The 24,868-nt window shown below is 46.6% G+C and overlaps 1 protein-coding gene across 1 annotated transcript in view; it reads right to left on the minus strand.

Moving 5' to 3' along the window:
* WNT3A (Wnt family member 3A) overlaps window positions 1-23,028 on the minus strand; it is an 88,901-nt gene extending 65,873 nt beyond the window's left edge. Inside the window, exon 1 of the mRNA XM_076332380.1 lies at window positions 22,958-23,028. Coding sequence (XP_076188495.1) covers window positions 22,958-23,028 — 71 coding nt within the window. The remainder of the gene's footprint in view (window positions 1-22,957) is intronic.
* Between the last annotated feature and the right edge of the window lie 1,840 nt (window positions 23,029-24,868).

The following is a 24,868-nucleotide window of genomic DNA, read 5'->3' on the forward strand; positions in this document are numbered from 1 at the left end:
GCATTGACGTATGCATTGTAGAAAGCCAAATGAAAATATCTGAATCCGAAGCTCAGGAATCAATTCAATTGCCGAAGTATTTCCACATGAAAGACCCTATACGAGATACCTACACAAGGCTTGCAGATGTGACATGGGACCTATGGGAGACCTGTACCCTTCTGGAACAGCACGTGGAGTCCAGGGAAATCTCAAATGGCTGTAGACAACTATGTTTAGCCAAATGTATCAAACTCTCAGTAAGGACTGTTACTGTTCAGTTCAAAAATTCACTACGTGCAGCATAAGACTAAAGTCCTCCTTTTCCTCTTTGCTCAGGATTGTACGAGAAATAAGGAATCACAAAAGTGAGATTACAGAAAGGGCTGTCTGTGTTTGGGGAAGGAAACTTGCAGCATTGTACAACCTACTGAAAGATACTGATTTGAAAAAAAAATAAAATTGCTTGGTTGGTTCATTATTTCTACAACTCTCAGCCTCTCCATTCACCTCTTGTGAGCTCAGGTACCCAGATACCTTGGAATTTGACCAATTCTCCTATTATTTTGGCTCAAGTGAAGACAGGAATCGCATGCTGCAGAGAATCTCTAGTTCTCTGAGTCATCGTATACACCTATATATAAATCACTATATATATACATACATAGATAAATCACTAATGATTTACCTACATGAGACATCATCACATAGCAACCTGGATTGTAAATATGTTAAGCGCTACCTATTCCTCACAAACCCTGACATACAAATAGTCAACAGTACCTGCATTTGAATAATCTGCGTTGGAATGTCTCAAAAGTAACTTGTTCTTCTTTGAAAGGGGGCAAGTCACTTCAAATTTAGGGCATAGTTTCTGAGATATGGTTATGGGATTGGCAGATGTGACACAGGACCTTTGGGAGACTTGAGCCCTTTTGGAGGGGAAGGTGGAGGCCCCTCAGATGGCACTAGACCCTTATGGCCTGCAACAAAATTGATCCCTCGGTGTGCACTGGGAGGCGGGATTAATTTGTCCAGCTGATGACATCTGCGATTTACAAATCTACATCTGAGCGAGCCATCCAAATTTCCTTTTCAGCAATTGAGCGAAATACGCCGGTTTAGGGCACAGTTCAATGTGCTTTGATTTATTTCTTTTTTTTAAGATCTTTAGGGTGAGAAAAATGTCTCTCTACATACATCCATTTCTCCTCTTTATCGACGATAAAGGAGTCAGAAAAAGATGTCTCCGTTGCAGATGTCTGAATGTGGATGTCCTCGAGTGCCTTCTGGAGGAATCGGTACGCAGACACCGTTGCGTGATAAATTCAGATCTCCACTTAGGGCTCAATCTCATGGTCAAGCAAGTGAAGCTCAAATTACTACGTGCTAGTTGACCCACAGCAATCCTACATATGTGGATTCCTAGCCTACAGCAAATGCTAGCGAATGTGATTTAAATTAACCCTTTTTTATTGTGGGTAAGCAAAGTCTAATTACCTCACTTGCTGCAGGCTAGCCGTGAGCACAGGCAGTTACCAAGGGTCAGCTGATGTGTGGTAACTTGTTGCACCGCAGAAACTCGATCATGAGTTTAATTTGCTGTAACTTCCACACACAGGCAAACCCTTAGACCTGGATTCTAATTTCTGCTAAAGCCTCAGGCGGTACAAAATTGACTAAAAGTTGTATTAAGGAGAGGGAGCAGTCGCACCGATACCCCTCTCTGCTGGGAGATGCTACGACACGGTGGGTGTTAGTCCGCATTCCTCCAAAAAATTCCATTTTGCACAAATGCAGTATCTAACAGCGGTAACAATAAAAAAACCTAAATTCCTGAATCTTCTTCCAGATTAAAACGTTAAGAGATACTTGTATCAAATAGCTACAAATCTCTTTCACTAGAGGCAGCCGGCATCCCTTGTAACACATCCGTACTTAACAGAAAACAATAAAATGCATTTATTTCTTACAGATAAATCAAGTTATAAATAACTTAATAGTACTTTTGCTTCTGAGCCAGGAAACCACAAATAAAGGTCACCAAAAGTCCTTAGTCATAGGTACCGCGACAGTCCAGCTAGCTTCAAGTCAGAAACAGAACCTCTTTGCTGTTAGAAGAGACATCCTTCAAGAGAGACTTTGACCTTTTTTTTCCCCTCATCCCATCTATGTTGTCTGCTGCCCAGGTAGAAGATAGACATGTTCAGCAGCAATCTCAACATAAGGGGAGACCTGCTCACCTCACCAAGCCCAGGACAGAATACAGAAACGCTTGTTTCCCGTACCTCCAGTGGGCCATAGGGCACTCCCGAAACAACTTACTCAGCAGGGGACAAACCCCCAACCACATACTTGGATTATATGAGGGGTTTTTTCAATCTAGCAGTGAAATGGGAACCAGTGATGGTTCACTGAAACCAGCCAAATTCAGCTCAGAGCTAGAGCTGAAGCAGAGTGAAGTTGATGAATCCCCAACTGGCCAAGTCCATCAAGAGAAAGGACGGATTCTCCCTCCCTTTTGACAGTTTCAGCATCACGACTGAAAGCTTTTCCCAAAAATGCATTTCAGTCCAATACAAGTTGTTTGGATGAGTAGGGGAAAATGTGGTGAAATCCTCATTGTCATCTTAAGAAATGAGCCGGTAGAGCCTTACATCCCAGACCTACTTTCAAATGGGTCGAAAATGCTGACGTTTCTCAGGGTGGGACTCAGTTCACAGACTGAGACATATACATGTAGATGTCTGTACAAAAAAAATGTCTAATAGGGCTAATTCTGGCTTTACTGAATCCACCGTCCACAGAGTATTTTGCAATTAAACCTTCTCTATCCGGGACTGCAAGGGCACCCAGGCACCTCTGGGACCAAGCTCTCAGTATTCGTAAGAAAGCCCTGGTGACATGGATCAGTGTTACACTAAAGAGCTGACCTGGCTACTCCCACCATTCCCTCTGACTTCCGAAGCAATGCGTATGTGTGGATTGCACTGTATTGGCAAATGAACGAGTTTTTTTAAAAGCTAGTTGAAACACTGTGCAAAGAGCAGGAAACGAGTGAAGGCAAAGGCGTTCAGACATTGCGGAGTTACAGGGAAGTAGATGAATGTTTCAATTAGAGAAAAATGAGGTCAATTCTGTTTAAATTTTGCAAAGCTGAAACTTTGCATTTACTTAGAAATTCAGTTGTTATCACTTTTGCCATAGCGGTAAGAATGGGATAATCATCATCAAAAAAAAATTGCCATGGGACTTTGAAGGTCAGTGGAGACCACACCCCTACCCCGCAAAGCCACGTTAGTTGCAATGACATCTCTCATTTGCTCAGGATGTTCTGAGGAAATCTCCCCGTTTCCAGGTTGCCTCATCTGAATACAGATCCACAAAGGCCTCATGAAATACCGAGGTTTTTACTTATGAAATCAGTCTGGAGACAGAGACTTTCTCACTGTAGAGGTTTTAAGCAAAGCAAGAAGGAAGCTTCCAGAGAGTCATAGCTTGGTTAAAAACTTCCCTGGAGTCAGGGTTGCTATAGTGTTAGCACAATTAGACTTTGGAAAGACGTGTAGGTACTAGTAAATTTCTCAAGCAGCTTCCGTAGCTTCCTCAGCCACAATGACCTCGTATTTCATCTCTGCACTGTAATACCATCGGTGTGATATTTGTCAGCTGCGGTCCCCATCCTCTAGGCTATAGAGCTGTGCCCGTTCACACCATTTCAGCTTTAAACAGGTTCTCAAGGCGGCAGGACTTCAACGGATTTGCAAAAAATTCTTGATTCACCAGGACTGAAATCGCACGCGTGCTCATGGCAGAAACCAACGCTCACGCCAAAGCTGGTCACCTGGAATAGAGTTCCTCTCATCTCTCTGTAGCCACCTAAAAGTTAGGAATCCAGTTAATGATATCACCTAGGCCCCTCTGTCCTCATAACAGAGAGATCAGGGCCTCAGAAGAGCAAGTTGCTCAGTCCTAAGATAGGTGTCTAGGATAGGTGGGCTGAATCGCCTTCTGGGGGGGTTAGTCCCTACAAAAGGAGTCTACATGAAAGCCATAAACTAGATGTTTAATTTTTAGATGGCAGAAGCTTGCTAAGGTGAATCCTACCCTTCTCGTGAGAAAAAAAATTCAACAATGAGTTCAGAGGGAGAGGTTTTTAAATCACCTTTCAGCATGGTTAGCACGCGCTGTTGGCAACTCAGCTTAATATTTCTCCAAAACACTGTCAAAGTTATACTGAGCTGTTGGCCAGTCACAAACCATCAGCTGCCCTCTGAAGGGTGCAGTGATGAAAAATTGCTTCTATTTTCTCTACAAAGATCCTGGTGTCCCCATTGCAGCCCTAAATGGATTAGCACTTTGCACACCAGGTGGGTAACAATGCTCCAGTCCTATAGAAAAATATGAATTAGCAGACCTGAGGCCAGTAACCCTTTCCTAGAATGGCCAGAACCAGCTGCTCCAGAAGAGAATGTTAAGTACCCTGCACAGGACATTTGTGGAACATTGTTTCCTTGCATGAATCTTATTCTGGTCTTCAATAGCCAGATGCCACCTTAAGCCAAGAAATAAAAGCCCAAAAATACTTGTTGTCATTAACTATGACAATCCTGAATATTTGTAATATCTCTGTAAATATTGCCTTGAAAAATTCTATTGAAAAATCCTCTTGAACCTTGTAAGCTTTTTGGCCTGATTAACATCCTGTCGTTCACCCCAAAGCTAAAAACTGGCAGGTTCTGCTTCTACCTCAGGACAGAATATAAAACTCCCTTTCCATGGAAAGGGAGGTCATTTTCATTTCTTTCTGAGGCCTTTTTGGTATTTGGAATAGACCTGCCTTCCCATTCAGTTTTCACTTTTTAATGGCAAGCTTTTTCTTTCTCCTGAAGTAACTCTGCAAAGCAGTATCTACCTCAGTTTGTTTATGCGCTTAAATCGGAAGTGTTGTGCTGTTTGCACCAGAGAGGATTTGGGTCTTTTACCTCTTATCTCCAGGCAAAATCACCAAGGAAGGTCAAGGACCTGACAAACACTTAAGGCCTCTCATCAGCCACTCTTAAAATAGGGATAAAAACCTTCCAGACACCAACTGGCATCACATCAATGACATTTGTTGGGTGTTCAGGCACTCAGTCATACTCCCAACTTTAGCTGTCTAAAAGGTAGGTGTTTAGGCTGTTTCTAGAGTGGATGGAGAAAGATAGGCAACTCCAGACAGTGATTCATCACATCCACTAAAAAGATACCTATCTCAGGAAGGATGAATCGCCTTCAGAAGATGCCCATCTTTCTAGAGGGAGGTAAGATGATTAGCTCAGATAGTTAAGCATTACATGGCAAAATTAAGTGAGTGAATTCCATCCAGAGGTCTGTTAGGGGAGTGCGCTGTCACCCAAGAGTACAGATACAACTCCTTGTATGCTTGGAAACAGAAGGTGTCCTCAAGAAAGCCCTGTTTTCAAAACAGAGTTGTCCCAAGTTGTTGGAATGCTTCCTCAAGGATGAATTGAATCTTCCCAATCTAACTTGAAAGGAGATGCCTCAAGATAGCTTGAGTCAGCCAGCCTTTGGGATCATCATGAGACAAGGTCCCACCCCATAAGCAAGTGGGGCTTTTTTTTGACTGGAACACTGAGTCCAGTTCCTGGAACGTTTTAAAGGCATTTTCCCTTGTTCAGTCACTTGAGCTCACGCACAGTTATGCTCAGCCTGCTCCTAGGCAAAGTTGTCTATCTCTGCAACCCTGGAAGGCTCCCGGACCAGTATGCCAAGAAACGAAATCAAGGCCTTCTCTTCAGAGCTGCTGCCTTCCTTTGTGGCCATTTCCCAGGCCTATGGGAAGTGCATGAAAAAGCGCTGAGCACCCAGTGACCTCAAGGCAACCTGCAAGCACTGCTCATCCCGCAACCACACCACCTTTGCTCCAATGGCTAAATAGTGTTTTACGTGCCTAACTTCATATCTCCACATGTTTAAACCTCTTCAGGGCTCAGGGGCTGGCTGTGAGAAATGGGAATATTAACATTATGTCAGTGCCCAGAAGGCCTCTGACTACGAGGCAGGCAAAGCGTGTGAGGCGTCAGTAGGCTATCTGCCCATGTTGGCTAAAGCTGGCCACAAGGATCTCAAGTGGAACTGTTCTCTGCCAAAACAGCGCAGTGGAGTCAAGCTCAGCAAGTCATTTCTGGCAAACCAAAAATGCACTAAAATAATTACAATCGGAAATGTAAAAACGGCACATTTGGGGTTTTTGTAAAACAGAAGAGTTTGATTTTTTTTCAGGATGGGCTCTCAAGGGTACTGAGGTCAGAGGCACAGACCCAAGTTACTGGGAATCAAAGCAGGGAGTGAGCCATGTGAACACCCATGTGAACGTTCTTACCCCCTGGTATATATGAACCGTCTTGTATTTATTGCAGGGTAAGAGCATTCACACGGGCAGTTACCACAGAAAAACTGGCATCTTATTAGTTCACACCCTAACTTACCTCGTGGTAATTTGTTCATGTGCCCATCCCCTAAGGTGCCATTCCCAAAGTGAAGTTAGAGGACGCAATGTCCCCTTTCTACTCATAGTCAGCAGCTTAGTGGTTAGGGCGCTTACCCATGGTATGGGAAAATGAGTTTCATAAGTTTCCTCTGCTTGATTTGAAGCAGGGTTTTGAACCCAAGTTTCTCAAATCTCAGTAGCGTACCCTAGCCAACAGATTATGCCGTTCCACAGAACTACCAAATCAATTATTCACATTGATTGAGTCTTGGCCAACACTGGGGATTCAGCCAGAAACCTCTGGAGCTCAGAGCAGAAGCTCTCAACTTAACACCCATCGTATCTGAGACCTGGGTGCAGATCAGGATAGGTAGTGTATGGATGGATTTTGCAAGTGCTGAAGCCCATTAGGATACACACAAAAGTTCTGCAATTCTGCCTTTGCATGCCCCAAAACCCCATCCAGCTCCTCGCCAAGTTTTGCTGCGTGTTGTCAGATATATACAAGCCTTAACTGGGTTCCTCCTCTCTCCTGCAATGGGATAGGAGATGGGACTGAGATATGCTTGTAATTTACATACATTATTACTGTATGTCCCTGATAGCATGTATAATAATGTGCTATGTATCAGCCCAACACAGGAAAGACTCTCCCTGCTCTCGGGCTTGATCTCAACCTGTGTGACCCAGCTTGGTGCCTGTGCATAGAAAATGAACAGAACTGCCCAGATATTTAAGGATAAACACAAAGCTAAGCAGCACTTTCCTGGCCCAGAATCAAAGTATGAAGCAACTTGCAGGATCAAGACCTAAAGGAGCTCAGAGTCTAAGACATGAGACAAAGAGATTTCTCCAAAGTCTATTAAAGTCAAAGGAAGATTTCCCTTGGGTTTGACCTGTCTTTGGAGTAGAAGCTAAAGCTAAAGAGAGGGATATGTGCATGTACCTACCTATGCATATACATACATATACATTGGCATATGTATTATATATGTATATAACTATCTCCCTTCATAACAGGTACTTCTTCTCTCCAAAGAATCCTCAAAGTAGCTGGTAACTGGACTTTTCTGGGAGATGTCACTGGGAGCTGCTAACACCAATCCACCAGGGAAGTGGGTGCATTTCTGCAGCTGTCCTGCTCCCGTGCTCACAAAACACAAGCCGGCCGTTCTCACAAAGCCTTCATCGCTCTCATTTACTCTACCTTGTCACCTTCTACCAAAACGCCTGCAAAGCACAGCCGTGCTGCCAGGTGCCTACCAGGTGAGGAACACAATGGTATGTGTCCTGGTATGGGAGACAAGCCGTGGCTGGGAAGCATGGACCTTCCAAGAATTGGAGCTCTCCATCCTCCTTGAACCTAATGAGAAGGTTCATTCACTTAATCTCTTCCTCGGTCATATGATCAAGAGATTCATGGCGTGGCCCACTCCCTCCATGTTCTCCTTCCTCCCACAAATCACACAGCCAGAATGAGAAGGAAGGGGGGAAGAAACAGAGGATGAATGGATGAAAAAAAAAATAGAGCAAGGAATTATTCTGTGAGCACTGAAACTCGTGAGCACTGACTTCTCCGTCCTTCTGTCTGGATTTATGATGTCCAGGGAACACTGCACACACACACGTATGCATGCACACACACGTGCATGCTTACTCGCATGCACACGTGCACACACACTGCAGCCTCTCCCACTGGTCACACGTCTCCTCTACTTAACTGCCCATTTTTGTGAGACTTGTGAGTATCCAATATCTTTGAGAACTTCTGCCAAATTAAGCTCATTAGGGCAATAGGTTCAAATGTCATTAGGGGGACAAACAGACAGGCAGCAGGTTGCTTAAGCACTGGTTCATGCAGAAACCAGCTGTAAGAGATGGAGTAGAGGAGCAAGGTGTCTGAGAGCTCTTCCATGAGTCCCTCCCTGCCCGCGGCCTGCCAGCCCCTCCGGGGTCACAAAGCGCATGCCCTGAAGGACATCAGTCCCTTTGCACAAGCTCTCCCCTGACAATTAAAGGTCTGCATTTAAAACACACTTTGGAAGGGTCTGAATTTCACAGAGAAGGGGGCCAACACCGGCTGAAAATTACACAAATGACACCTGAGGTGTCTCCATCTATTCTCTCCTAATATTGATAATAAAGTCTAACTTAGCATAGTAGTGCCTAAGGCTAACTTCATGCCTAACTTAGCACCCAGACAGTTTTAACAGCAAAACCTATGTAGAGACCTGAAATTTAGGCAGTTTAGAGGGATGTTCACACCACTTCTCTCACCCTTCCATTATATTGTTGCCACCATATTCTTCTGGCATCAAAGAAAATCCCAGGCATCTTTCCTGACATCTTTAAGATCAAGGAAATTTAAGATAAGCCGAACTCTTCCTTATTCACAGTAACAGAAACAGTCTGGGAATTTGAGGACTAGACAGCACAAGTGTGTGAATAAATTTGTACAGATCTTATCAGCAAGGTCAGCAGAACCATAAAAATCTCAAGCTCAGGGGAAGACAATATGAGTTGGTGACTCTTGCCACAGTGATTTCAGAATCGTGATTGGCCTTGGGGGCGGTCTCTGTCATGGTACCTCCACTTGGCAGCTCATCACTGGTTACAAAAATCAGTCCAAATGACTATTTCTTTGACGAATGATGCTTCTGCAAGAGCACCTTTCTTGAATCAGCCTTTGTGTTGTAGGCTAGCACCACAGAAAAACAAAAAGGATAGACTTTTGAAGAAATACAAATTCCTTGTCCATGGGGTCCCACAGCTGTGGGCAGGATGAGCCTAAGCATTTTGGCATGATGGAGTTAGAGCATTTGACCTAACCTTGTTCATCCAGAAGTCAGGCACCCAACTAGTCATCTTGGTTCTCTCGATCACCAACATAGAGAGATCGGCTGCTACAGAGAGAGTCATTGCATCCAAAGATTGGCATCGAAGATAGGTCTGATGAATCACAGGGAGGAAGTGTCAGCCTTTATTCATTGACTAGAAAGGGAGCTTAGATGACTACCTCAGATGAGATGTCCAGCTCTGAGATGGACTATGACGAATCCTGCTCAGCACGGCTGCAGTGGGTAAGCATTATGCACGTCTCTACAATAGAGTGAACAAATCTAAACTCTTCACTCATGGTCTCTGTTGCACTGACTCACGTGTGTCCAGCTGTCCTGGCTGTTATCCTCACCCCAGTGTTTTTTTTGTTTTGAAACAGTGAGTCAAACGTAACTCCAGCACAGCTTTTCCTCCTGTAGCTCAGGCTCTGCTCAGTGACCCCATACTGTACATTGAAGTGAGATGTGTGCGGCCTGCCTCTGCCAGAGACTGTAGGAAACTGTCTTGTTTTCCAGCTTTCCGATTCTCATCTGTCCAGGTCACCAAGCTATTTCTTTAGGCTTGTGGATGGCAGAGAAGGGATATGACCAGACGTCCCATGTCCTAAAGATGTGCTTTAGCCCCTGACTTATCTTTTTCCCCTGCTTTATCACAGAGTCTTCAATTCATTAGATAGCCAAGGTCTTGCATGTTGCCCTACCCTTCTTCTACTAGAGGTGGACAAAACTGGGCTCTTGCAAAAGAGCCTGTATTGCCCTATTTCTGGAGCTTGTGTGCAGGGCAGAATTTCTCAATTTATTCTGTCTGAGTACCAGTGTCAGAGGCAACAGGAGCCACCACTAGCATCACTGTCGGTGGCAGACACCAGCACTGTATCTGTGGCTGTAAATATATGCTAGACTATATAACCCTTGAATTAGTTTCTGTATTACAGTTTGGAGACTCTTCTGGTAAACGTTACAGGTTACTTGTCATTTTAGTGGAGCTGTTAGAAAGCTGTACTGACAACACGCTGCCTTGTATTATGACTGAGCTTGAATCTTTTATTCACCAGGAGACTGAGACTACACATTGTGTCAGCAGGACAGATGGACTCAATGCTAGTTTCTATCACAGACTTCCCATATGCCTGTGGGCAAGTTGCACCAAGGATTTCAGTGGCCACTGAATTAGCATTTCCCTGTCTGATTCCCAATCTTCTGCTAATGTGTCTTATCTATTCTCTTTCAACTCAGTTGTTTGCCCCATCTGTCTGGACCGTATACTCTTTCAGGCAAAAACTAGTTCCCACTGTGCCCTTAGTCTTCTGTTGTACGTGACTTTTAGGTTTTGCAATCAATCCACTAATATCCATGACCTGTCCTGTTAGAAAAAGGCTGTGATCCAGTAAGCTCCTTCCTCATCCAGATGATGTTGTTGTTAGTAATGACTCAGTGCTAACTACCTCTTATATCCATTACTTCTTCACAGTTCTGATTTAGGTATATTTAATCCAGCCTGGGGCACATGAAGATGGATGAGATGATTTCTGGATCGAATGATTTAATGATGGTAGAAGCTGTTACACCTATTATTGCAAAACCACAGTGGGATGCATCTCAACTGACCTAAGGTGTCTAACAGTTAGACAGCTAAATCTGTGCTGCTCAACTTCTGTTCTCTCTACGGCATGTGAGGAGAAATAAGCACTTCAATAAAAGCAACAGAGCTAATCCACTTTTCCTCACATTCAGAATGAGCTAAGGGTATTCATGGCCCAGTCACTGCAAGCCACTGACAAGGGGCAGCTCAATAAAATCAGTTAATCGATCAGGTTGCAGCAATGCAGTCAGTAAGTCTAAGGCATAAAGCAAGAATTATGTGTCTAAATAGCCTTGCACTTCACTTCTTCTGTCCTTTTCCACTTAGCCTCCTATTGTTTTGTCTGAGCACTTCCACCAGCAAATCTTTCCAGATGGTGACCAAACCACACCTCTGCTAGTGCCGCAGCAAAACAGCTTTCAGGCTCTGGAGATCAGGCTGCCACTTTCTTTCTCTGTAGATTTATACTATCTGTAAATGGGAGCGTACCCAGAAAAAAATCAGCACACTTTGTTCAAGCCAGCTGGTGAATGGGCTAAGCTGGACTGAGCTTCCCAGCCCTTGGATCCCTCACTGCCAGAAAATAATAGACTATATCAACACACACTTCAAAACACCTTTAGTCCATCTTCCTAGCATCTACACATCTTCAGAAGGGTACTGTTCTCAGAGCCTTCAGGACGGCTCTCCGCCACCGTTACAAAGCCAATCCACAAGGAGAGGCAGCACTCCTGCGGTATGCAGGATCAAATGAGGTACCCAGCTCTCCCGGTCTGGGTCAGTAAGGCAAATTATTTCATGACAAATGCATCTGGACTGCTCTTCCCATGGAAGAATGTGCGAGAAATTGATACTTCATAAGAATTCCCTTCAAACACCCTTCTGAGATATGGGATTTTTGCTCAGCTCTTTCATACCTATGTGGAATGCAACACCAGGACTTCAAGTGATGCGTTTTTAAAGGTAATTTGGTTGCTAAAGATGTAAAGCAATGCCCACCAGGATTTTCAAAAGGGTCTTCCAATGGAAATATCCTCTTTCAGTATTCTACCTGTCTAGGTAGATCATTAAACGCCTAGATGCTCCTAGCCTTTAGGAGTGTATTCAAAGAAAAAAAGAACAACCAGCTGGATTCATCTATCTAAAAGGAGGTATCTTTCTCTGACCTAGTCATCCAGGATCCTCTTGCAGGCAATGGTGAGAAAACTGGTACAGCTGGAATGTGAGTCATCTCATCCAAAAGTAAATGTCTAACATACGTCAGATGAGTTGCATCCTATTTCTCGCCAATAACTCTAAAAGACACTTGGCTAGAGACTGTTAAAGCTGCAAGATGATGCTTCCTCCAGAAGGGATAGGAATCAAACCTGCATCTCCCCAAAACCAGCATTAACCAGATTTTTGTGCCTCTAAAGGAACCATGGGACTCGCAGTAAATTCTACAGATCTTATCTGATGCCCAGTAGTGTTTCCCCAGTCTTCACTGGGCTTTGGATGGGGTCCTACCTGTTCAGCAAGAGCTTAGACTTTCCCATTTCTTCCCGGCTACCGTAGGCTCATAAAAAAATGCAAATGCTCCCTTAAGTGTGTCCCTCAGCCTGCAAAGGATTTAGAGTTGCCTTCTGTCATGCCACACAACACTGTCTAGCAACAGGCTCTATTGTTGTTCTTCTGGGGGCAGAGGGACAAACTGAATGGTAGGCCTGGCAACTGTTCAAGGGGTTTCATTCCTGCCTTCCCACCCCTTGGTAAATATCTCTATTAGCCAAGGTGCACCCTTTTGGAAGCAGAAGAAACTCCTGCCCTGCTCAGTGCTGTCTGGCTTCATTTTACAGGCTTGGCTATAGCAGAGATGGGCTCTGCCTTTTCTCGCTGCTCCGTCCCACAATGTGAATTCTGTTGAATAACAGCGACTTCCTTGGAAACCTGAATGTGCATAACCTCTGCCATAAAACCGCATCTTCCAACAGAGATGTAGAGGAAACACAAACCTGGAAAGTGAAATTAAGAGACGCAGGCTGGGAAAAGAGAAAAGGTTTTGATTTCAGAGAACTGAAAGTAAAACAAAGTCAGAGGAATTCTCCGAAATGCAGATACAACTCTTGCATTAGTAAGAGCGACCGTGTCCTCTGCTGAGATAACTGTCACGACAGGGAAGCAAGAAAGCCATTTTATATCTTTTTTTTAAAGTTCTGAGATAAAGTTCTATTACAAGCTTGAACCAATGACTTGTGGATGTGGCTGGAGGATGGTGGGAGACTCTGGATGTGTTTGACGATAAGGAGCATGAGGAAGATGTATCTGTGCTCCGGAGTGTGCTGGATTAGAGGCAGGATTAAATACGTTACAGAGAAAGCTGCAAGACTCTCAAGCTGCTTAGGCTTTCAGCAGCTATGCTGAGACATGGCAAAATATAAGATGGTGTGAATTTGCTGAGGAGAGGGGTGGCCTAGAGGTTTTTAGCACCAGCCTGGATGGCATGCACGTCCCTGCAATAGCATACCATGGCTGCACCCATTCCAATGCACCAATGAGCACTGTGCGCTAAAGAGCTTATTAAAATACGTGAAAACAATGGAGAAAAAGTCCATGACTTGATTTTAGCCATGTGAAATTATGCCAGGCAATGGGAATTAGAGCTCATATTTTAACAGCTAGGAAACAGGCAAATGAGCAAACTCTCAAAGAGGATTCCCTGTCTTGGGGATAATCTGACTAAACCTGGATGACAGCGGTGGAGGTACCTCTGAGCTGGTTGCCTCAACTCCTCCATAGTTGCAGAGGATCGACTGAGACATGAATTGCACCATAAGAAAGTGCCCACTTCTCCCCATCAATGAAAGGAGCCAAGAGCACCTGGCTTGGATGGAGACACCGAAATTGCAGACACATACTGGGTAAAATGAATTCCACCCCAAGGCTTTGCTCAGTTGCCGGCAGATAGGCATCAAGTGCCACTGAGACGCTCTAGGGTTCTCTTGACTGGTCTCCGTCTGCCTCTGAGAAAAAGAGCGTGCCATCAGTGGATTGTAGACAATCCCTTCCAGGCCTCTAAGGACAATTAGGATGTCATTGGGCATCCTAACTGGAAGTAGAACCTATGCATGGGCATCTGATGGGAACCCAGGTATCTTCTTTTTTTGGACTAAATGTCTTTCCTGGAAAACATGCTTAAACTGACCACTAGGATTGATGCATGGTGACCAGGAGAGCTTCCACAATCTGTGATAGACATGAGGCCAGGCCAGAAATGTGAGAGTCTACCATGATCTGAGCTCAAGGAACCCCTGAGGCACTCTCTGAGCCTTCTAGGAAAACCTGCTCCAACACACTTTGAGCCTACAGAGCTCCCATGGAAGAGGAGCCATCCCAAACACCTGGGATGCCTTGTGAGGCCTGCGATGTGAGAAGGGAACCAGCCCACATGCTATGACGTGACCTTGTTGATGAAGCCTGAGAGTGTGCAAAGATGCAATAAGAGAAAAGCATTTCACACCAACGGGGTGGAGGAATATCCATGTTGGAAAAGAATAACAGCATCCCTGCTAAGAATTATCACTCTACCGATATAAAGCATAACTGACTATTATTCACACCAGAACAGAAACTGTGATGAGGAGACCAAAGGCACCTTGAACTCCTTTGATGGCCCAGGCTCTACAAATGCAAAGCGCTCTCTGGGTATCAGCAACATCCAAGTGGGAAGGGGACTGTGAATATGCAGGTGACAAACAAGGAAAAGAGACAAACAACATCTTTGTGATGCATAACGCTCTCCCTTGGTTTACAGGCTGTTTTTAAAAGCAGTGCCCTATGTTAGGAGTTCAGAACAAGGGAGTTAATGTATCGGTTCTTTTTCCCTTCCCTGTTTTTTTGCAAGCACCAGTAGAATTTGGAGCGAGCTGATGAACTGATGCATTTTTACATGTTGTGCTAAGATGATAACAGGACTTAAAGCAAACCTTGCCACTGTTAAAGGGACAGGAGGGGTGAAAGGCATTATGAATGGCCCAGGCTAGATGGAAACGGTTGGCACAGACAGCGTCAGGAGTGGCTTTTCTGCAAGACCAACCCTGGGCCTGATCCAGCAAAGCCCTGGTGGATACGTCATGGAAGGGCTCCTGCCCCTACAGACTTTCCTGAGTATTCATCTCCTTTCAGTACTAAGGCCCACTGAACTGTCTTGGCTCTTACGGACCCTGGGCCTTCGTTTGGCTCTCGGTGTCAGCAAAGCAGAGATGGGCTTAGTGAGACAGGATGGCAACAGCTCTTGCTGCAGCTTTGGGGCTGTGCCCCATCCAGCCTTAGCTGAGCATGTGGACAAGACATACGTGCTCTGGCCAGTACTTCTCCCCCTACTATTTCCCCTTCCTTTCCACTATATTTCAGTGGTTTTAACTGGCACCATCACCCCAGCACCTGCCACCACCTGACTGGGCAGACAGCACCAAGCTCCACAAGCCAGGGGAGGTTTAGATTGGACATGAGGAAAAATTTCTTTACTGAAAGAGTGGTGAAACATTGGAACAGGCTGCCCAGGGAAGTGGTGGAGTCACCATCCCTGGAGGTATTTAAAAGATGTGTAGATGAGGCTCTTAGGGACATGGTTTAGTGGGCATGGTGGTGTTGGGTTGATGGTTGGACTCGATGATCTTAGAGGTCTTTTCCAACCTTAATGATTCTATGATTCTATCACCAGAAGGCAGTGGGTGCCTATTTTGAGCCTAGAAAGCCCTTCTCCTTTGCAGCAATGGTCTCCAGACCTCCTGCACGCTCCACCTCCCCTCTTCCCAGCTGCACTCTTTGGCCCCACAGGGTTTCCCTTTGGGGTCCAGAGCAAGATCATGAGTCCAGTCCTGCTCCGGGAAGGAAATTTCAACATGGACGTTGGTGGGAGTAGGACCGGTCCATCCCTGCTCGCAGGAGGCCCTGGGGGTGAGACCGCGTGCTCATCGCACAGCCAACCGCGTTCATTGTACTGCATACAGCTCAGCCATCCAAACGGAGCATCCGTGACTCAGAGCCTGGAGGATTCCCCCTCTGACACACTTGTGCAATGCTTGTTAAGTGCTGTCATTATGCCCACTAAAGCCCTTTGAAATGCGGCCGGGCTATCTGAATTATGCACTCGAGGAACGCAAAGCACAAATGCTGAGCAAGGGGGAAGCGGAGGCATCAACCCAGGGTTGTCCCATTGGGCTTTTCTTGCGTTCCCATACACGCAAAGCAAAAACACCTGCTCCTCGCGAGGTCTGGCACAGAACAGCCTCCTTCCCCTGCTGCTTTGCACCCGTGCTAAGCACTAGCGATGCGGGAAGAGGTGCAGAGACTGGCGGTCCCTGTCTGGAAAAGCAGCAGCGTTGCTGCAGGGCTGGAGTAGAGATGGCTCATCCCAGTTGCAGGAAGCGGGATGCAAGCAGGAAAGGGATCCCATAAATTTGGGATGGAGACACCAGTGAGTCAGCCTCATTTCCCCCGGTACAATCAGCAATCCTTGACTTTTCTTTCCTAGGAGAGACCACAGACTCACAGCAAAAGTCAAGGCTCCTCCAGCCTGACCCTTCAGAAGGAAGAGTCAAAAAGTCTCTCTTGGCCAACAGAAAGCAGGGCTATGGCCGTCCCCCTGTTCCGACTACTCTACCTACAGCAGGCCCATCTGTAGAGCTGAGCCTGGAAAAAGAAATGCCACGTGCACAAGTGAAATGGCTCATCTAGGTGGCACAGGAGCTCAGAGAGGAGAACAGGACCCACCTATTTCATTAATCTCCACTGCCCCTGAGGCAGACACTTCTCTACCCTGCCCTGGTGCTGTGCACTGCAATAGCACCCAAGGACATGGGGCCTGTGCAGAAAGGTCTTTAGAAAGAAGAAAAGACCTGCCTTCCCTCGGTGAACCGGACAACCGAGTGTCTTGATGCTACACCCAGCCCTGTTGTAGGCTCATTGCAAGGTCCAGGGCAGGGCCTTTAAATTCTTCTGTCTCTGCTTACCCACCTGCAAAATAGGAATAAAAAACATCCTCTCCCTTCCTGGGCACATTACAGAGCTTAAGCCATGTTAGTAGGTGCTCAAAGGTTTTCAGGTGAGAAGTCTTAGAGGTATCCAAATGTCTGTAAAGGACACATTTTGCCTCTGGGGCTACCTGAAAAGGGCTGGGGAGCAAAGTGATTCACTTTTCCTTATCTTAGTTGGGAAAGGCTTGCTCGTTTGGAGCAATGCCTTCGTTCAATGTTTTGAATATCAAGTTGCTGGTTTTCAGGTTAACTTATCTAATAAAGTCCTCTTAAAACTGAAAGGAAAAAAATCAATGAATATGTAGCAGGACAACACAATTTAATAAAATGAGTTGAAAAATCTGAGTAGATGAGGGCTTTTCTTTTGCACACACTGTGCTCTCTGGGAGAGTCCCAGCCCTCCCCATGTTTGAAACTGCAGCTTCTTGCTAAGACATTGCAAAATTTTCAGTTCCTGCCGTGAGAAAGGCTTCTTGTGTGATCTTGGTCCAGTCATTTAATCTCACCAGCACAGCTCCTCCATGCCTGGACTATGCCATAGTCCAACATAAACACCATTAGAGTCTGTTTCTCCAGTCCCACCACGAAAAAATGGAGATGGGAAAGTATTTCCCTTATCCTTTGCACACTATACCCTATGCATGGACCAGGCAAGGGCTGTTTCTTACCACTTACATCTACACAGCACGACCCCCTCGACCCAGTTGCCCTCTATCCCCATTGCTGCTTGGGTGCAAATCACCCAGGTCGTGCTCCGGAAAATCCAAGCTGGTGGGCGAGTTGATATCTGAGAATAGGCTAAAACATCATTCCCTGATTATACGCTGCCTGGCAAAACAGGGCCATGTAAGATACTGTTGTAACACAGACACATGTATATAAAGACAATTCCCAAGCCTTGGGGCAAGGGTGGGAGAGGGCTGCATGTACAGGGATTGCACTGCGTACAGCTGAAATGCAGCCACATCTGCAGAGGAGCACGACAGCTGTTTAACATCGCCCCGCAACCCGCCGCACGAGCAGAGGAAATGAAGATGAATGCCATCGCCTCGGAAATGTCAAAATCCTCAGCTCCGGCTAATTGAGCAGAGGAGCAGTGGGTAGATGCAGTTCATATTTCCGAGCTCTAGGGATTGCTTTAGGAGCTCTGGTGCCAAGGCGCATGGCTCACGCTGTCCCTTGGGTGACCTTCCACGGCTCTGCCTCCCTCCTGGCTAACGAGGGATGATCATCTCTCACTTAACACGGTTGCTCTCTGCCAAACCTAAGCTTTGCTTTCTCAAGTGCGGAGCCTGCCAAGACTCAGCTTGGTTCTCCAGGATTTGCAACAAAAGGAGAATCGGGTTTCTCATGGGATCCAGAACCTGGCCTGGCTTTCACCCACCCCAGTGCAAATTTGGGGCTCTTCCACCCACCCCGAGGGGGACAGATCCCAGGAGAGACCTGAACCAGGTCACAAGCCAGGACTTCATCCGTGCGCTGCTTTTATTGAGGTGATGCCATCAAACTCTGACAGGGACACGTTCAGGTGTTGCACCTGCGTATTGCTGGAGTAATGCCACCGGGCTACTTGTCTTTCTGTTGGCAAGGCTCCCTCCCACCCCGCTTCCATGCACTTACATTTCCTGAATTGCAAAAAATAGAGATGGAAAGATCTTTTACATCACTTTCTCCAACCCTCACGGGCTGTGAAGTGGCTACCGCAGGACACCGCGGGCTTTGGCCAGCTTTATCCTGCATGGATGATCTCAACATCACAGAGCTTCTGTGACCAGTCCTGGGGAATAAGCAGTGAGAAGCCAAGAGCAAACACAGGTCACAGCCAGGAAAATATTCCTAATGCACATTCTTCACGTCCACTTTCCAAATACCAGCCTGGCATCTCCAGTAACACTGCGTTCGCTCTGCCACTAGCGGTTAAGGCTCACCTCCTTGCCCAGTTCGTTACGGGGCCGATCTCATCCCCCCCCCACTTAGGACGTGATACAGGTGTTACAGAGAGCAGCAGAGGAGACAGGGGCTCCACCGCGACCAGCGGAACAGAGGAAGAGACAGACGTCGCTGCCCAATGCGATGCCGCCACATGAGGTCCCAGCCAGCGCCTATCGTCTCCCGTGAGACGTCCTCTTCCAGTCCCTCTCCAGGCACATGCTTTAACCACCCGCATCCCTCAGCATTCACCAGGCTGCCTCGCACCCCAGGAAGAACGACATTGGAGATGCCAGCTGACAGGTTTCTCCCATGGTGAAGACGTCTGCCTGTTCTTCTAATTCAGCCCAGAGATCCTCTCCCGTGATCATCTCCCCTAGTACCAGCATCCTGGGCTACAGAAGTTTAAGACCCCCAGCGCTGAAGCTCTGTCTTAATTTTTATTGCTGTTTTTTTCCTCCTGAACCAAACCCTTCTCCTTTCTGAATCATTTCTGCACTCTGGCTGTCCTCAGACCAAGTCAGGCCTCATGCCACTGATTAAAAAATAAAATAAAATGCTTTTTCCATTCCATGTGCAGTCAGCCAAGGCCAAGTTAGCCGGAAAAAGTTCTAATTTTGTTCGTGCTGCTACTGTGACTCCACATGGACCCCAGACCCCCACAGGAGAGGGGACAGGTTACATCTAATCCTCCCCCACCCATGAATTCTGCTTCTGAATTTCCTAAGTCTTCCTTCACTCGCTCCGGTCTCTCTTCTTTTTGTAAAAACAAACCAAAAAAATGAACAGCACTAACATTTGAAAAAAAACCCCACATTTTTGCTCTTAATCTGGCCCCCTGGCTGTGGAAGAGCCTGTTGCTGCTGCCAGTAGCTCCTTTAGGTTGAACAGCGCAATGCTGCGCTGCGTTGGAGAAGGTCCCGTGCGGTTACTGTGCCACAATAAATCACGCCAGCACGTCCCTAAAAACTTGCCACATCAGTCCCGATGGGAACCGGTGCCCTCTCCTTTCATTATTTTTAAATCATTATTTTTAAAGCCTATTTCATCCCTCTCTGTAAATACGTTATTTGGGAATTTCTCGGTTTTAAGAAACTCTCGTAGCTTCCCCCCCCCCCCCCATCATCGCTGAAAGGACGTGGGCAGAGTGCGAGAGCATCACTGCTCCGAGGGATCTTTTCCCTTTTGCTCCACTGAACTTTTTCCGACGGTACCACGCGTCTGGGGCTGCGCGGAGGCCACCAGCGCTGCATGGCCCGATTTCCAACAGGTGTCCCTATGCCACGGTGGGAACAGCAATTTAAACAGCTCAGCCAAGTCAGGAGCTCTATTTAGAGGTAGGCAGAAATTACAGTAACAGGCCCATGCCCACTTGCTCCCCCTGACAAATACACACGTGATGTTTCCCCTAATTTCTTTCATTTGGGACAATAATTAACCAGAGCCTGCAGGAGGGTGTCGTTTCTCAGTCCCTGCTTTTGCTCAAATTGCCTTGAAGCTGAAAGCAGTGTGAGTACCCACAGCTCTGTGTGCTTTAGGATGAGCTCACGCTTTAATTAGAAACTGTTATTTGGGGGGGGGGGGGGGGCACAATTTGGGGATGGTAAATTACAGATTTTCTGCTGTAAGCAGTCAAGTCACTGTGAGCTAACGTAGGGGAGGCTTTAAACAGAGATGGTTGAGATGTGATGTTTGTTGCTTGCACTACCAGACTAAAAAATTCCTGGCCCTTTCTGCAGTCCCTTAAAAAACAAAACAAAACAAACCCCCCCCCCAAAAAAAAACAACCAAACCCCCAAAAAGAACAAAATTCAATTAAAATAAAACGAAGAAGCACAATCGATTTGCTAAATCAGCTGGTTTGGAAGCAGGCTGTCCTTGACTAGGAGAAAAGAAACTGCACTCCCGATATTGGGATGCGCACGGGTGCGTCCGGGGGACCCCTGTGCCACCCTCCAGCCCCCGACTCTCCCGTCCCCAGGGCTGTCCCCCAGCTCCAGCCATGGGGGTGGCCGTGGGTTTATATCTTGCTTGAGGATGAATAAAGAGGGAGAGGGGAGGGGGGAGTGGAAATTTAGGCAGCCAATGTAACAGCACCCGGCCTCTCCTCCGACTCCCCCACCCCAATCAAAACCTCCTTTGCATTTCCATGGCCTAAGGGGGCTTGCTCTTTTTGAGAAAGAAACGTCTAAAACCGCTGGTTGGCAGCGGGGAAGGATGGGAAGGGGGGCGGGGGGGGGGGGGGGGGGAACCCATCCCAAACCCCAAAGAGTCGCCGCTGCGGTTCCCCTGCACACACCTGATGCCTCGGCTTGGAAAGAGACCTCCTGCCCCTCTCTCCACCGCCTCCTTCCCTGCCTTTTTTCCCCCCCGACAACCGCCTTCTCCCGCACCTCCGGCAGGCGGGAGCGGGGCTGCGGGCTCGCCGCGGCGGGGACGGGGCGGGGGGGGGACGGGGACGGGGACGGGGACGGGGCCGCGGCCGCTCTGCCCTCCTCTCCCCTCGGTGGGTGACAAGGGAATATTTATGTTGGTATTAGAGGAATGCGCTTCCTTCTCCAATCAGGAATGCAACCGGAGTTTCTAATTATAAGTTAGATGGTGGCTGGGAATAAAAGATTGCTTTTTAATGACTCCCGTCCAGGTGCTCTTTCTGCCTGTCTTCCCAAGAACACATTTGCATTTTATTGCTTTTCTCCCGTCCCAGCGAATTCCCTGCTTTCAGACATACCTGAAATAGTTGGAGAGGCTGCCTTCGACACCCTCACCTCCGCACCGCCGGGCAGCGCGGCCGCGGGCGGCAGCTACCGCGGCCGCGGCCCCCCGTTCGCCTCCGCCCGCCGCGGATCGCACCTTGAACCCCGCTAACGCCCCTCGTCACATGGCAGAGATCAAATGCACTTCAAAAATATTAATTATCGTCATTATTACTATTATTAGCTTTTTTTTTTTTTTTTTGGACGCTTCTGAGTTATTCGCAGCACCGCCCCGGGTGCGGAGCAGCCCGCCTTCCCCTCCGCGGCCGCGGGGCTGGCGGTCCCCTACCCGGGCGAGCTCCGCACCCGCGCAGCCGGCGGCGGAGCGCGGAGCCCCACCGGCTTGCCTCGCGCCTCCGCGCCAGCCCGCGCAACCTCCTCCTCCTCCTCCTCCTTCCCCCCCCCCCCCCCCGCCGCGGCTCTGCTCCGCGCTTCCTACGCGCTGGCCCGCGAGCTGCCTGCGGAGCGGGAGCCTTCCTTGCGCTAGGGCTTCCCTGAGCCCAATTACCTCCGCGGGGTAATTAGAGCAGATCCTGCAGTTACATGCCTTGCCCAGCACCATTTGCTTTTTGTGGGGGAGAGAGAGAAAAGGCTCTTAAAGGCGTAGGGTGCAAAGCGCGGAAGAAAAAGGAGCTACAGCCCGGACGGGGGGGGGAAAGGAAAAAAAAAAAAAAAAAAAAGTGCGTTATCCCGGGGGTGCGCAGGTCCCCGCCGATCTTGCGCGGGGCAGCTCCGCGGCAGCGCCCGGCACATCTCCCCCCCCGGCCCCGTCTCCGCTCCCTGCTCTGCCTTTCCAGAACCAGCCCAGGTTGTTCAGCCTCCTCTCACCTCCTTTCTCCTTTTTCCTTTTATCCCCCCCCCCCCTTTTTTTTTTCCTTTCCCCCTAAATATTCCTTAAAGCGAAGGGGAAAAAAAAAAAAAAACATGTTTTCATCCTTTCCCCCCCTTCCTTCCACCTGACTAGCTCGAAATCACCTTGAAATGCTCATGTCAACTTGTATCATTATCTCTTTAATTCAGGCAGCGCCTTTTGTTCTTCACAGGAGAGGATCAAAGCACTTAAAAAAAAAAAAAAAAAAGTAACTTTCCGATCGCTCTCGCTCGCTCTCTCTCTTTTACAGTAGGAGAAGGAGAGATCAGGTATAACCCAGTCAAAATAAACAAAGTGAATGCATAAATAAAAGAGGTGAAATGCAGGTTCTAAGAACTTGCTGGCGCTGGAACAATCCCACCTCTTTAGCTGAGTGGCAACGAAAGGAGAATTTCAAGTCATCTTAAGCGCAGGAGTTGCAGAGAAAACAGAGGAGGGGAAAAATAAATGAAAATGAGAGAAAAAAAAAAAAAAAAAGAAGAAGAATAAAACTTACCACCAGATTGGGTAACTTGACAGAGCCTGACTCAACCCACAAAGAAACAGGAAATATCCAAAAGAGGCCATTGATGAAAAGTTGTCTTTCTTTTTTTTTTTTTTTTTTAAACCAGAGTTGCCAAAAACCTTCCTTTCTTCTGAGGCAGGATGATTATTTTAATAATAATAATAATAACAATAATTTTAAAAAAAAAAGTCAAATGAAGTGAACTCAACCCGACCAGGTAAATCCTCTCTTGCTTCCTCTACTACTCTCAAGGAAAAAAAAAATCTCAGAGAGGTAAAAAACTCTTCTCTCAGCCAAGACACTGAAGGCAAATATTAAAAAAAAAAAAAAAAAAAAAAAAGTTTGAAGTAGCTCTCTTAAAAAGGACCCAATCAGCACTTATTGCCAAAGGGAGAATTCTGATGCTTTGGCTTGTTCTGTCAATCAGGAGCGCGAAGTCAGGAATGAGCTAATTGCAAGGAGATAGTGTTTTAATACTCATTAGGGGGCACGTTGGCCCACAAGCCAAGGGATAAAATGTAGTTTTAAAAAGGGGAAGGAAGATTTAGGGGGTTTAAATAGACAGGGGGGACCCCTGTGGATTTGGGTAGCTATAACAACCTGCCCGGATTTCACTCCCTGGGTCGAAGCTACTAAAATGCAAAAAAAAAAAAAAAAAGGAAAAAAGTGTGAAGTTTTTTTTTTTTTTTTAAATTATTATTTTCTCGATTTGCTCCTTCTTGCCATTCTGTCTTCTTCTCAAAGCCCCGCTTCCTCGCAGTGACGGTCAGGACGCATTCGAACTAACTTTCTAGAAACTTTCAGCTGGTTCTTTCTTTCTTTCTTTTTTTTTTTCCCTCCTTTTTTCATTAAAAAAAAAAAAAAAAGAGGATTTACACCCAGACATGCACGCACGCACAGAGGCATGCACACCCCCACAGACACGCACACCCCTTCCCCACCAGTCCAACCAGCCGGATATCCAAGAGCTCCACTGAAGACATCTGCTAAGAAACCAACTTCTCCCATGCAAATCTCAGTGAGGCTCATCCAGATCATCACAATTTGCAGGAGTCCCAGCCCCGGACTTCGCGAAGGCGCTGCCGCAAACGACTTCATCCACCAGATCCACCCCACGGGGCACTAGTAATTGATCTCTTTTTTAAATTTCTTTCTCTACATATTGTAACAATTTCTCTCCTTTCAGTGGCGGGGGGGGGGTGTGTGTGTGTGTGAGTTGGGGTGGATCGCGTGGTTCCAAAAATCTGCAGGTTATCGGTGGGGTGGGAAATGAGAAAGGAAAAAAAAAAAAAAAAAAATCGTGATTAGTGTTATTATGAAGATGTAGCTCCTTGAGACTGGGTACGGGGTTAGATTTGCTGCTCCTCTGGAACATACTGTTTAAAGCTTGCCGGATCTGTGAGCAAGTGTCACCCAGCTGACAGGCTTTCCCCTTACCCCGGGTCATTTGAAAGGGGGCTGGAGAGGCGAAAAGAAGGGGATGGAGGCACTGGATGAGCTAGGAGTTATTTTCTCCCTGGAATAACAACGATGATTCTCTTTTACGTGATTTTTCTTTTTTTGGTTGTTGTGGCTGCTGCCTGTTGGTTTTTTTTGCTGTTTTTTGTCGCTTCTTTTTTTTTTGTTTTTAGGAGACAGAGAGAACTGGATGACATTTTATTTATTTATTTTACTTTATTTTATTTTATCTGTGAATCAAAAAAATTCTGTGGCTCACACGGAACAAAGAGAGGTACAATTTTTAATGACTTTGTTGGAGGAAGGCTTGCAACCTTGCATTAGCTCAAATCAAAATGCGTTTTCTTTCTCATTAAGAATTGCATATATATTTTCCCTTAGTAGGGAATATTTCTATTTACACACACAGAGCTTTATATGCATATATATAAAGATATGTTTGTG

Source organism: Aptenodytes patagonicus, chromosome 2, assembly GCF_965638725.1.
Source record: "Aptenodytes patagonicus chromosome 2, bAptPat1.pri.cur, whole genome shotgun sequence".
In the NCBI taxonomy this organism is placed as follows: domain Eukaryota; kingdom Metazoa; phylum Chordata; class Aves; order Sphenisciformes; family Spheniscidae; genus Aptenodytes; species Aptenodytes patagonicus.